This window comes from Phyllostomus discolor, chromosome 2 (genome assembly GCF_004126475.2).
Source record: "Phyllostomus discolor isolate MPI-MPIP mPhyDis1 chromosome 2, mPhyDis1.pri.v3, whole genome shotgun sequence".
Taxonomy (NCBI): domain Eukaryota; kingdom Metazoa; phylum Chordata; class Mammalia; order Chiroptera; family Phyllostomidae; genus Phyllostomus; species Phyllostomus discolor.
This window is the reverse complement of record NC_040904.2, coordinates 177,178,473-177,193,010: the sequence shown is the minus strand read 5'-3', so window position 1 is coordinate 177,193,010 and position 14,538 is coordinate 177,178,473. Positions and strand designations below refer to the sequence as shown.

General features: G+C 40.7%; 1 protein-coding gene and 1 long non-coding RNA gene across 5 annotated transcripts in view; both read right to left on the bottom strand.

Moving 5' to 3' along the window:
- DENND5B (DENN domain containing 5B) overlaps positions 1 to 14,538 on the bottom strand; it is a 168,015-nt gene that overhangs the window by 35,690 nt on the left and 117,787 nt on the right. For 3 of the 4 annotated variants that reach the window (XM_028531886.2, XM_036019193.1, XM_028531887.2), the window contains 4 exons: positions 7,616 to 7,709; positions 3,136 to 3,267; positions 1,747 to 1,899; positions 764 to 842 (listed from right to left, as the gene is read on the bottom strand). In XM_028531886.2, the coding sequence (XP_028387687.1) occupies positions 764 to 842; positions 1,747 to 1,899; positions 3,136 to 3,267; positions 7,616 to 7,709 (458 nt within the window). Of the gene's footprint in view, positions 1 to 763; positions 843 to 1,746; positions 1,900 to 3,135; positions 3,268 to 6,685; positions 6,797 to 7,615; positions 7,710 to 14,538 lie in introns of all 4 variants that reach the window. The other variant, XM_036019194.1, reaches the window with a different exon arrangement.
- LOC118499110 lies at positions 8,239 to 10,779 on the bottom strand. The gene is made up of 3 exons (XR_004901628.1): positions 9,684 to 10,779; positions 9,518 to 9,520; positions 8,239 to 8,252 (listed from the first exon to the last, which is right to left on the bottom strand). It is a non-coding gene; the product is annotated as an uncharacterized LOC118499110 (long non-coding RNA).

Here is a 14,538-nt window from a genome sequence, read left to right as displayed (position 1 = left end):
ATAGAAAATCCTCACTTAATATTGGCAAGTTCTTAGAAACTGCAACTTCAAGCAAAATTATATCTGACAAAACCCCTTTCATCATGGGCTATAAAGAGTTAAGTACTTACAGCATACTTCTGGTCACAAAAATATCACCAAACTTCTAAACAAAGACCCGAAACACTTCTAATATTAAACAATGAAATATATGTGATTTCAGGAAGATTAATAAAAAACAAGATGATTTTCCAGTCTGCTTATTCTGGTTCAGGGCGGCAGGTGGCTGGAGCCTCTTCCAGCGGCTCAAGGGGTAGTAAGGTGGGAACCCACACCGGACAGGACACCCATCCATCGCAGGTGCACGTACAGCCACATGCACTCACGCTGGGGCAGTGCGGACAGGCCAGTTCACCTCACAGGCACATCTTTGGGATGTGGAGAGAAACCGAGGTTCCTGGAGAAAACCCCACACAGACAGTGGCCGTGGCCAGGAACTGATTTTCCCTTCATTTGATCAACATGACAGTCTTGGCACGGCTACTATTTCTCTCTCCTGTCTTGTGAATGGGGAGACTGAAGATCGAAAAGGTCAAGTGACTTTTCCCTGGCCTCACAGCTAGTAAGCAATAGTGCTGTGCTCCCTGTACTTGACTCCACTACTGACGAGATGGGGCAAGTTTCAGCTTGAGAGAGAGGTAGAGACAAAGCTATATGGTATTAATTCTTCACGTGGTCCAATTCTGCCAATTCTGTAGAAACAATCAAACCAACGAACTCTCACCTGGTGATTCTGCAAGGTGCTCTTGTTTCTCTTCTCTATCCTGAAACTGAATTAAATGTGACCACAAAGCCGACTTCCCCTGAAAGTACAAGGTATATAGAATTTTCATTTTATAAGAAATAATACATCAAAAAAAATAAATTTGCATCAAAAACATTCATGATGAAATGGCCATTTTGAAGGCTGAAGAACCAAGCTCATCCATGTCCAGGTGTGTGACATCCTGAGCGCGTAGTGACTCTCCGTGTAACAAGGGTCACACTCTGCTTCACAGAGAAGACTAGCAACAAACAGCCTGGGGAGCAGCAGCTACTAAGCAAGCGGCCAGAAGCAGAGGTACACAGATTTCTGACTTCGGCTTGGTTGTTACCTAGCTGCATATATTCAGGGCTGTCTATATTAGCTGACACCAGTAGCCATGGAATTAAAAGGCTCTAGCAGCACAGGATGAATTTGTGTGCATCCATATGCAAAATACATTTGATTAGATGGAATGGCAAAGAGGGAAGAAAAGTGGGGCAAGAGGAGAAAGAGAAAAGGGAAAGAAGAAATACACACCCAACTGGGGAAAAAACAAAACAGAGAGGGAGATGAGAGCGACAAAAGCAAAGAAGCCATTTGAATTTTTCCATCCTGAGTGACTAGGCAACTTAAAATGATACAGAACTGTTACTTCTGGCTGACAGACTTTTTTGCTGGACAGTGACAAAAGCAGGCACTTAATGGAATCTACAGGGGACTCAGTCTCTGCAGCGAACGTACTGCTTCACCCTTTCCTGTTTACCAGGAAAGAGCCCCAAACCGCCTCCTAATCATGGGTTGTATTTTCTTTTCCTGGCATTAAAATGCCTGTGGTGCGTTCCTAGTCATCCTGTGACAAAGAAACGTACCCTTTAATTTTTATGATACTCTTTTCTCCTTGCTATGTTTCCCGACAGGGCTCCTAAAGCAGCCATGTCACTGAGGGCTCCTGCGATGGTTACCTGCTTGACCTGCAGGCCGTGGCTCCATATCCTTTCCAGGAGGTCGCAGAGGCTGGCGATCAAGGTGTTCTCCTCCAAGCCCGTTATGTTCGCCTCCCCGTGGCCCAGCTCCACTGCTTCGTGGCCCATCTTCTCCACCAGCATGCGTTTTGTCTGAAAACATCACGCGTGGCCACAAGTGTTATCTCAGCAGTGCGGCCAAAACTCAGCGAGTCCATTACTGGGTCCGGGGACTGGGGTTCCCGAGTCTCGATTTCTAACTGCAGATCTCCAGTCACCTCAGAAAGTGTCTTAATCCCTGTGGTCAATTAACTGGAGTGACATTATGTATACGCTTACTATTTTGTCAGAGAAACAGAGGGTCACTAAAGAGACATTATGATACTGAAGTGTCCTTACATAAATGTTTACGTATGACAATTTTCAGATTACTAACTTGAGTAATATTGAGAGATTACACCAGGCCTAGAAAAGGTGCTGTCAGAATCTAAAACCCTATCTTGCCACCGAGCTAGCCCCACTGCCCCTCGTCTTGGCGTACTCAAGTCTCTGCACTGCCGCAGAAAACACAGTACAAACCAGCAGCTCTGATTTCTTTTTGGAACTCTCTAATTTGTGCGTGAACCAGTATTTTTTTCCTTCTTTCTTTCCTTTTTTATTTCTTGTCTGCTCATGAGTATGCACCAAAAAATGGAAAGGAAATGGAAATCAAGTTTCAGGTAGGTTAATTTACAGTAGTCTTAGCTGCTCTTGTAAAATGTAAAGTGACAGAGAATCTAGTTCCTAGGCAGAGACCTAGTCTATGATTCAGCCCTATCTGTGGATGCTAAAAATAGGGCTTTTATAGAGTACACAGAACAGGTCCTAAAGAAATGACTGTCAAATAAATGAATAAAACTGTTGGCTAAAATGATGTTCCGGGGTTTGTCAATCTGTACTGCCTATCAGAGGGGAGACTAGTGTGTAATATACATGAACCAGCAATCTCCTTCCTTATGTGTACACTCACACATGTATGGGCAGGAATAAAATTCCACACAGATGCACAGACAAATACAAAAAGTGTGCTGCCTTTTGCATAAGGTGACAACATCCCTGACACAATTTCTCGCTGGCTTAATATCTGTTTCTGTTGGAGGGGAAGACAGCAGTTGTTGAAAAGGTGACAAAACTGTGCAGGGCTCCCACGTCACTGATTCTGTGGGCAGCGGAGAACTCATGGAGGTTTACGACCTCAGGAGAAAGCACACAGGGTTTATTGGGGCCTAAACCCTGTGTGCTTCTAGGGAAGCTACAGGCTCAACTGAGGGTGGACTCTGGTCATCTCAGCCTCACACATGGAGTGAGCATGAAGCACACTGCCCCCTTGCATCCATGAGCAATACATACCTTCATTCTGCATTCCTTTAATAAGCCTTCTACAAATTTCCAGTTGGTCTGTGCAATCACTGCGGGAGAGAGGTCTGACAATTTCGGTTGCCTCAGGTTTTTTCCTAAACTTCGTGCTTCTTGCATGTATTTCTAAAAATCAAAGAGCATTTTTAATGCATAGACATCTGACACTCTTCTGACCGATTCAACCTTAAGCAAACAAGTGCAGGAACGGTGTAAGTGTACATGTGCAACAGGAATTCAAGTTTTAGTGTGCCGAAAGACAGAGGACGTTCCTTCTCCCCCCAGCTGTTAACTGCTGTGAAAACAAGCATGTAGAAAGCCCAGCAGGTTAAAACTCATTCAAAATGAGACAGCATTTCAACTAGTTTAGTCTTTTTACTGGGAAGGCCCAAGGTTGTGGTTAGTCAGGATCATGGTTGGAATGACAATATTTGGTGTCTGGATTGCAAATCCAAGGTCCCGCAGGAACCCAGTGATTCTCAGATCACTGGTTTCCGCCACACCTCTCCCCACAGATCAAGAGACTTAACACACTTCTAGCCTCTGGGGCACTGCCATCAACACAACCCTTTCCTCTAATCATGTCATAACAGTAAAATCAGGAGCTCTAGGATCTGGGCACAACTAATTTTATGACCTCAGGTGCATCTGCTTCTTTATAAAATGCGCATAAAACATGCCCAGCCACCTCATAAGAAAGGCTCTGAGATCACTCTCAAAGTATCATGTGCTGCACATGCAGGAGGCCTCTGTGATGTTCACTACATCCCCTCTCTGCTTTCTTCCACAATAAAGAGGAAGTGAAAATGTCCCATTACTCGTGATGGCTCAGGCAGCAGCACAGAAACCCAGTGCGCTGTGCTTGAGCTCTTTGGTTCGTGAATGTTCAGGGGGAAAAAATAGCACTACATGTGATTTGCACAGGACACCTGCTGTCTCTTTCTATGCCACCTGCAAAAGCTCATTCAGGTAGTTTCTGTTTGCATCAGGACCACAGAACAGAACCCCCCAGAAGTCCAAGTATCTCAGAACAATTTTTAGAGAATAACGACTCTAAATTATATAGTAAAACTAGCAGTTTGTTGGAGAGACTGCAAGCCAGCGCGTCCTCCCACAGACACATATGTGAAATCCATCTTGCTATCTTAAGAGGAGAATTTGAAATTGTAAGTGAAGATGTGTAAAATTCTTTGCATTCTTTAAATAAAAGGGTATTCGTACATTTAATACATTTCCCCTCTGCCAAATCTGGTACAATTTTTTTAAAACTCCACTGATTAGGGATTCAGCTAATTAGTTTACTGCTGCTCCCCAACTCTCCTGACAAAATGCCAAATTAACGAAATAATCTGTTTCTATTCCAGTGTAATCATTTTAAGGACAGATTTACAAACCAAACAAACTCCACAAGCATTCAGTGCCCGTAAACTTGCGCATGCCTCTTTCTGCTTCAAATCCTTTTTAGAGGCTCAAACAAAGAGGGAAAACTGAGAATGAGAGAAAACGATCACTACGAGGAAAACTAAAACAGGTCCATTGAAATATCCCCAAGGTTAGTGTTCAAGTAAATAAAAGCAGGAAATGAAGTGTCAGCAACACTAACCTGAGACAGAGGCAGGGACCCTATGTGAGAATTATCTGAGACTTCTATTATTTCAGGTTGTACTAATGTTACTTGGAATATTACAAATCAGAGACAAAAAGTTGATAAAAAACAAATGCTAACTGCTGAGTGCTAATAAGGTTCTATTTCCAACCCTCAGTTCCTCTGTCTCTAGGACTTTTGCAGATACAGAGGGAACCACTACAAGACTCATTCTCAAGAAGAGTTAAGTGTCGAACTTGGCTTAGGAAGAAATGCTGCCTGGAAGGGAAAGCGTGAGGTCAGGCAAGAGGGCACGGAGGACAACTCACTAATTGCACTAACAAGTAAGCCCTCTTTAAAGTTTATGTCCTATTACATAAACGAGAACAAGTTAGAATGGGCTGTGCTTTGAGTGGCCGTAAACACTGAGCACCCAGCCCTATACCTATGCGGCCGGGAGAGTCAGCAGCCAAGACTGAACTCCACAGGGACCACGTGTCACGTCTCCTTCTGAGCAGCTCTGCAGGAGCACAGAATGAGCGACATCCCAGGGACATGCACAGAAAGGACAGGCAAGGCAACACAGGCCCTTCCTCACAGCAAGAAGTAAGGTTGCTTGTGTATACTGCAAAACCAAGGGAGGAGAAAAATACAATTTTCTTTAGGACAGCTGGGGGAAAAGGTATATTTTTAAATGAAAATAGAGAAGAAAGAAAAATCTTTCCCAAGAAAGGGTTTTATAATAAAGCCATTTCACTGCAGAGGGAAGTCACCTTAGCTTTGTTCTGCGATTTCTAATTTGCTTTTCTTTTTTTTTAAAGGTTTTCCATTTTTTCTTTCCTTTTCTTTTTTTTAAAGATTTATTTACTTTCAGAGAGAGGGGAAGGGAGGGAGAAAGAGAGGGAGAGAAACATCAATGTGTGGTTGCCTCTAACACACCACTACTAGGGACCTGGCCTACAACCCAGGCATGTGCCCTGACTGGGAATTGAACCACCAACCCTCTGCTTTGTAGTCTGGTGCTCAATCTACTGAGCTACACTAGCCAGGGCTAATTTCCTCTTCTTCATTTCTGTCAAAGTCAAAAGCAACAAACCACTAGGAAACACCTATGAAAATATATCCTACTAATTAACAATCACTGAACTAACTACTCCTCAGTACAGGCTCTCTCTGAATTTTCTATTAAACATTTTGTTCTTCTAACTGGCACTGAGGTTGTGAAGAGAAGACCATTATAAAAGTAAGTACATTTATGCTAATATCATGATAGGAACAAAATACAACCAATAGTCTCTTGCCCTCAGAAGCAGTTTAGAGCCACCTGGTGTGCGGGGTTACTGGGAAGAGGACAGGCCTGGAAGTCAGGAGTCCTGGGCTGTAGGCCTGGCTCTGCCTTTGTGCATCCTTCTATCTTTGGACAAGTCTCTTGGGGATTTCACAAGTCAGTGAAATCATGTCAAGTTACACAAGATGATCTCAAAGGTTCCTCTTAGCACTAATATTCTGTATTGATGACCTGATAAAATACAGACCAGAAAGGGTAAATAAACTAAAATGCTGTGGAGATAAAACCTAACCAAAAAGCTGACTGAAAATAAATCACTTCTGTGAAATGCTTACATAAAAGTGAGCTTGAATATTTAATATATATCCCTTTGGAAGGAAAATAATTTGCTAAATCTGTTCTCCATCCCCCTACCAATCCCACTGATCAGGAATTGGAATGATCCATTTTACCTGCCAACAGTACAGAATTATTGTGTCAGCACACACCACCACAAAAAGATACCAAACACAAGAGGAAGTGAAGAGCAAAAGGGAGAGGCTGAGAGTTTGCGTCACGGGGTGGTGTGAGGCATTCTGGAGCTATGTGCACTCACACGTGTGGATAAGTCAAGGAACACCAAAGACAAGATTCAGGAACATCTGCAAAGCACCTTCAGGCAAAGAACATACCAGGCAGCACTCAGAGAAGGACTTTTTGGGAAGTCGTGCGGGAGGAGGTGTACCCTGATCCCACTCCCAGAATGCCATGGAGTTCTGACAGACCAAAAGTTCCCCGGAAGGCTAAGAGGACAGAGAAGGCCAACGACAGAAGAGCAAAAGAGAAAAGGATATGGGGGAAAGAGACAAGCAGAACAAGCATGCATATGATAAAGTCACGGCAAAAGAAAAAGGAGAGAAGAAAATACAGTAGCGCAAAAAAAAAAAGAACTACGTATGTTATGCTTTGGTTCTTAAGAAAATATTTAAAATCATATAGGTATGAACACACCAACAAGAAGCAATATATATTTGGAATCATGCTTTCTGCCATACTTCTACACATTTGAGTTTAGAAAATAGTTAAGAGGTTCTGATTGCATTTTTTTGTTTTTGATCACAAGAAATAATCAACTTATTTAAAATTATTCAATATATAATTATTATTTTATTTTCAAGTAGTACATATAATGCATGAGATCTTAATTTAAAAATAACTTTAAGAAACTTTTAAACTGGTTTCAGCAAGACAAAGACAAAATACAGGCAAGTACATCTCAACTTATTAAGTTTAAATTATGCTTGAAATAATGTCTATGCTTCTTATAAATTTTTTTCCCCACAGGAGACATATTGACCAAAGATTTATCTTAAACTTGACCTTGTAATCGTGATACACAGGGAGACTTGTTTTAGATGTACTGAAATTACAAAAATGGAAAAAAAGGTGTTTTCTGCTGTAGGTCAGTACAAAAGGACGACTCTTAAAATATGACGGGACGGTTTTTTAAAAGAACGGGAAAGGGCCCACACGACCATGACCCCTTCGGGCTGAGTGAGCCTCCGTGAGGGCTCCCGCATCCGGGCTCCCGCTTCCGGGCTTCCCAGCCGGGCCGCACTTACCTCCCTCACGTCGCTGTCCAGGCCCACGTGGTCCGGGTGCTGGCGCAGGCGGTCTTTCCTGCGCTGTGTGGTGGCGCTCCGACTTACCCAGCGGCTGAAAAAATAGAAGGGGTAGGTGAAAACCAACCAACCAAAAAAATGCAGTCACTTACCTTTAAAATAGAATGAAGGAACTGTTCAAAACAAAAGACTGACAATACTTGCCTTTTCTTTATTAAATACGTGACAGCTTTACTGAGATGTAATTTACAATCACCCACTTAAACCATGTAATTCAAGGGTGTTTAGTATATTCAGAGATACATAATCATCACCACAATCAATACTTTTTTAAAAAAACTGAGGTTAAAAAATACATACTATCCTCTCTGTAATGATCCTCTCCTTCCCATCCTGCTTGTCCAACAGAGCTCAAAACCCTGGATGGATTCGACCCTCTGCCTTCCTCATCCTCATACCCATGAGGGTTAGTTCTTGATTTCACTCGACTGCCGACAAATCACTTCACCCACCCTTTATCGAATCTCCCAATTCCCGCAAAGACTATTCCGCATCTTTCACTTCAAGTACCTCCACTCAAATGATGACCTACCTTGCCTCCTTCCTCTTGCCCTTAATGATGTACACACACAGACACCTCACCATTCTTCTAATCCCAAAGTATGAAACACACTGGCCAGGGCTCAAAACTGTTCATTCCACCTGGATCCCTGACCAGTTCTCCCTTGCTTTCTTCAGCCTGCTCTACTGGTCACCTCCTTTGCTGTCTTTCCAATTCTTCTTTCCCAACTAAATATTTCCTTTCATCTTACAGGCAGGCTGGTGTCTCTCTTGACTTTATATAGTTATGTCTAAACTCCTTTACTCTTCTCATGTAAAATTCTGAAAGTGAAAAGTGTAGATGTAAGGCCTCTACTTATTTACCTTTGGATTTCAGTTTATCTCATGAAAATGCTCTTGATGAAGCCACTGGCACCCCTACCTGCCACATGCTACAGCTATTATTCATTCAATTCTTGGCTTACTCAAACTCTCTGTTGCATTTAGCGCTGCTGATCACTCCTTGAAACTCCAGCTAGTGTCAACTGCCTCAGCGTCTCCAATGGGTTAAGCTCTCTCACAGTTGAGCCCTTTCCATGAAGTCTTCTCCCAACTTCTATTCCACTTTCAGATAGCTTGGACAGCACACACAAGGTGTTCTGTGATTCTTCCAAATCCAAATTAGCCACCTGTTTTATACTTCCCAATTGTAGTGCTACTTATCATAGTTATTCTTACCTCCACTTTCTATAAAATCCTCTCTAATATAAACTCTTGAAAGGCTTGTAACATGTCTGTCAGATACTTTATTGGCATAATCTATGATGTCACCTGACTCTTCTATAAATACACCTTAAAAAAATAATCACAGATGCTGCCCTGGCCTGTGTGGCTCAGTTGGTTTGGGGTCATCCTGCAAACCAAAAGGTCACAGTTTGATTCCTTGTCAGGGTACATGCCTGGGTTGCGAGTTCAGTCCCCATTCGGGGCACATACAAGAAGCAACTGATCAATGTTTCTCTCACACTGATGTTTCTCTCCCTTTCTTCTTCCTTTCCTTCCCTATCTCTAAAAATAAAAAAATAAAATCTTAAAAAATCACAGATGCAGTCTGACATTCAGGTTTACAGATGTTCATCATGGCAAATATGCAGCAACAGATTTTGTGTTTCCTTTATTCCAAGACACATTTTGGCTTATAAATGTTCCTGAAATTAGGACAGATCTTTAACTCCAAAGTATGCTGAATGCATAATTTTTCCAAAAAGCTCTTGAGTAAATAGCAGATCTTACACCCAGCAGTTATTAAGTAAACATGCTCGAAAAAACCTAACTATTCAACAGCAGGGGGTGCTATACAACACACTGTCACATAATCATTAAAAAAATCAAATTTCTAGTAATATTAATAATAGAGGAGAGTGTTCCTGATACAATAATGAATGAAAAAGCAAGACACAATGCTGTATAAATATTCTAATTTCATAAAAGAGAAGAAAGTGTGAACACGTGCGTCCCCCACCCCCACCCCCAGGATCCACACAATGGGAAAAAAACCCTACCAAATGTTAACATCTCATGATTTGGGCATCATGGGTGGTTTTAAAATTTACCCTCTCATTTTCCAATATTTAAACATTTTGACTAACATGTTTTGTTTTATATTTAACTGTTTAAAAAAAATCCCCCAGGTCTTGACTATTTATTAAAATGAGAAAGCTGCTTCTTTTGTTTCTTACTAAATAATTTATACATGCCTTTGGCCTGAAGCTTCTATATCATCTCATTTCGGTCTGCTAGAGGAACACAAATAATTATAATAACAATAGTAGCAAGAAAAATAGCAGTGGACTCTTTTAAAATAGTTTTTTGTTTTGTTTTGTTTTAAAGGATATAGATAGGTTTGTATCAGGGGAAAAATGTGCAAAGAGAGATCCAGTGAGAGATCTCTGAAGTGGAATTCTGGGGTATGTCCCTAAAGCAAAGAGAGGGTCGATGTAAGACTGTAAAAAGGATATCAAGAAAACGGGGGAAACAGAAAAGACCCAGAAAAAAACACAGTAAGACACTGACAAAGACTTTTGCTTGGCCAATCTACAATCAGCCTCCTGAACCGTCTCCTAGGCCCACCTGTACACATCCTTGTAAAATTCAGTTTTAGTTAAGAACCCTACTAAGTCAGTTTAGAAGAAACCCCCGCCCTCAGGATACGTGAGCTCTCCCATCTGATCTGGTCCCTCGTCCTTCCCCAGCCCCAGGGGACGCCGAACCACTCTGGCCTGCCTTCAGCAAGAGTCCCGTTAGGTCAGTTTAGTCAGGTTCTCCCTAACCCCTAACGTTTCCACGTAGTGGTTTCCCATCCACTGACTCCCACACTCTGCTCCTTGGCTATAAATTCCTCCTTGACCATCATACATTTGGAGTTGAGTCCAACCTCTCTTCCCCACTGCAGAACCCCACTGTGGTGGTCCCTATCACCACGGCCTGTCGGACCATCTTCAACAAGTGTCACGAATGTTTTTTCCTTAACAGCTCTGAAGCAGAATATCAACATCAGCTGATAAAGTTACATACTAACTAAAGGGGAAGCGTAAAATATAAATAGCAAAAAAAAAATGTATAAGACTTGGAGGCCTTGGAAATAGCCTAGGAGCAGTGTAACATAGTAAAATTTGTCCAGGGTTTTAAAAAAATTAGGGCTACTGGGTAGAGTGGTTCAAGTAAGTAGCAAAAACGTGAAACAGAATATAAACACCAGCTAAAGAGTTTACATAATAAAAAGAAGAATACAGCAGAGCATTTGCCTTGGCAGACAAAGCGAAAAAGACTTTAGGTAAAGAAAAGGATAAATATTAACTTAGATAATATAACTAGCATCTTACTATTCACTCTGTGGGACAAAATGCCCTAATTTTATTGTCAAAACAGGTACATGAGTACCCTGGTTGAGTGGCTTGGTTGGAGCATCACCCTGTACATCAAAACGCTGTGGGTTCGATCCCCGGGGAGTGTTAAAGGAGGTAACCGATCAGTGTTTCTCTCTCCCCTCCCTTCTCTCTCTCTAAAATCAGTGGGCATGCCCTCAGCTGAGGATTAAGAAAATAAATAAAATGGAATGCTAACTATGTTACATAAAAACTTAAAAAACAAAACAAAACAGGTAAATGAGCACCTGCTTAAAAAATTACTATGAAGTGCATACATTTCTGGTCTGATTAAATAATTACTGAGTTGGCCAAAAAGTCTGTTTAGTTTTTTTCCATAAAATAAGACATATTTTTCACTTTTATCAATAACTTTATTGATCTGGATATTCTGAGTGTGTTGGCTATCTCCTGTGTGATGTAACAATGATTGTTCTCAATTAATGTATCAATTTAATGGCTGTCAACTTCAACTGGTTTACCTGGCCATGGAGCATCAACCAGCAAGAAATCTCCAGCATGAAACTTTGCAAACCACTTCTGACATGTTTGATCAGTCATAGCACCTTCTGCATATACCGCACAAATCTTTTTTTTTGCTTCAGTTGCATTTTTACTCTTCTTGAAATAATAAAGGATAATATGCCAAAAATGTTGCTTATTTTCTTCCATCTTAAATATTACAATGGCTACACAAAAATTAATCAATTTTAATGTCTTTTAAAAATGCACACCGATATGATAGCTGTCACAATACAGTCTAACAAAATTGTTTCAATTGAAGTTAAAGACAGCTAAGCACTATTATAGCCATCTTAAGGAAAAAAAACCCCAAAAGAACTTTTTGGCCAACCCAATAATTTATTCTTTGCATTATGAAGCCTCATTTATTTTTAAGAAGATTTTATTTTTTTTAAGCCTGGCTGGCGTAGCTCAGTGGATTGAGCGAGGGCTGCGAACCGAAGTGTTGCAGGTTCGATTCCCAGCCAGGGTACATGCTTGTGTGGTAGGCCATGACTCCCAGCAACCGCACATTGATGTTTTTCTCTCTCTCTCTTTCTCCCTCCCTTCCCTCTCTAAAAAATAAATAAAATATAGTCTTTAAAAAAATAAAAAAAAAAAAGATTTAATTTTTTTAGAGAAGGGAGGGGAAGGAGAAGGAGAGAGAGAGAAACATCAGTCAGTTGCCTCTCCCACACCCACAACTGGAGACCCAGCCCACAACCCGGGCATGTGGCCTGACAGAGAATTGAATAGATGACCTTTTGGTTCTCAGGCCGGTAATCAGTCTACTGAGCCACACAGCCAGGGCTAACCCTCATTTACTAAGCATAGTTTTACCAAAGATAATCACGTTTGCTCAATCACTAAAGACTGCTTATTCACTTCTGCCTTGTAAGAAGCACATTAACGCAAACAGTGAATCAACCATTTATATGGGCATGGTTATCAATCCCTTTACCCTACAACTATTTCTGAGATCTTTTTTCTTTCTGACTACAAACTACCTGAAAATATAATGCTTAGGCTCTGTATGCAAATGGAAAACCTTGAGATTATATATAAGATTAAAGGCAAGAACATATGGCAGTAAGACTTAAAATTTAAGATTAAATTTAAATGCTCCTGAGCATTCCCTACTTCCTCTTCTTGCTTTATTTTTCATCACGAATCTTATCACTGTCTGATAGGTTACTTATTTTACATATTAAGTTTCTTTGTTTTTTCTTCCTACTTAGAAGCAGGAATTTTTGTTGTTTTGTTTATTACTAGGCTTCCAGTGAACTAGACCGTGTCTTACATTTAGGAGGGGATCCATAAATATTTGCCAAATAAATGAATGAGCAATCTAATGCTATAAAAAAAATAAACACTATTACAATTAATAGCCTACCTGTATCACAGTGATCCAAACAGGGTCATTGTTTATAATTATAAGAAATAGTGACTGAACTGTTGATGATGGAAAATTCTCATCCACTTCTGAGAAACAGCACATTGTTTCTAGTATCTGACCTGGAAAGTCTGAACCCCAACAGTCAACATCTCTTATAGTAAGTTCAGTGTTTATCAAAGTAGGAGCAGCTCTTCAGTGGAGGGGGAAACTTTGCCAATTAACCACACGCATCACTGTTTCTTTTCTTTCAAAGTCTAGAATTTATCATTATAAATCTCTACCCCACACAATCTCAAGTCACAAAAATTGAAATTTTTCATCACTGTTTTATTAAAAGCACCTTGGGAAATAAAGGGTTAAGTACCAAAAATTCTGCAACATGTAGTTCAGCAGATCATTTGAAAGATCAAAGCATCATACTCTTAAGGCCATCTTTCAAAAATCTTCGTATTAGTTATTTAGTTTGGGCCACTTAGGTCAAAAGGTGTAACTCCACCTTTTTTCATTGCTGTCAAAGACTCTACGCTTGCCTTCTGAGCACTCCGGCGGCTCAGTGCCACTTCCATTCCGTGTGTCCAGTCTGTCCTTCAGGCTCCTGAGCCCACTACTTTGCCACGGCACGGCTTCTTTCCTCCTCCTTCTCTGACTCTCTTAAGATCATGGATGTAGAATGTTACTTTCAGATGAGAAGAGAGGAAGGTGATTCCAACTTGTCCAAAGTTCCTAAGTTGGTTAGTAGTTAAGGATGAACTAAATTCCAGAAATGCTGATTTCCCATTCAAAACAAAGCTCTTTCTAACTTACTGTCTTCCCCATTAATAACCTTTTTTGGCATCTTTTCTTGTAAAACCCCCTTTTTTATTACACACTTGTTAATAAAACACTTGTATTGGCCTAAAATCAAGGAGTCCCCTAAACCCAAATAACTGTTTTCATTTCTAACTATATTCAGATATTTTCCAAATGGAATCATCTTCCATAAAGAATAATAGAGTTTATTTTCAGGTTTGTTTGTTTTGTTTTGTTTTGTTTTTTTGCAATTTTCACACTATATACTTAAAAAAGTATAAAGATGGTATTGTGAGTTGAATTGTGTCCCCCAAAAAGATATGTTGTAGTTTTAACCCTAATACTGTGAATGTGAGCTTATTTAAAAATAGGGCCTTTGCAGATATGATCAAGTTATCCCAACATTACTGGTGTCCTTATAAGAAGAGGAAAATCTGGACACACACCACAGAGATGACAGTCATATGAACAGGAATACAGAGACTGGGGTTATGCTACTGGAAGCCAAGGAACGCCTGGGGCTATCAGAAGGGGAAAGGGACAAGGAAGGGTCCTCCCCTAGAAGCTTCAAAGGGAGCATGACCTTGCCAATACTTTGATTTTTGATTTATAGCTTCCAGAAATGTGTAAATATTTTTTAAAGATTTTACTTATTTTACAGAGAGAGAGGAAGGGAGGAAGAGAGAGGGAGAGAAACATCGATGTGAGAAACACTTATCAGTTGCCTCTCATGCGTGTCCCAACTGGGGAACCAACTTGCAACCCAGGCACGT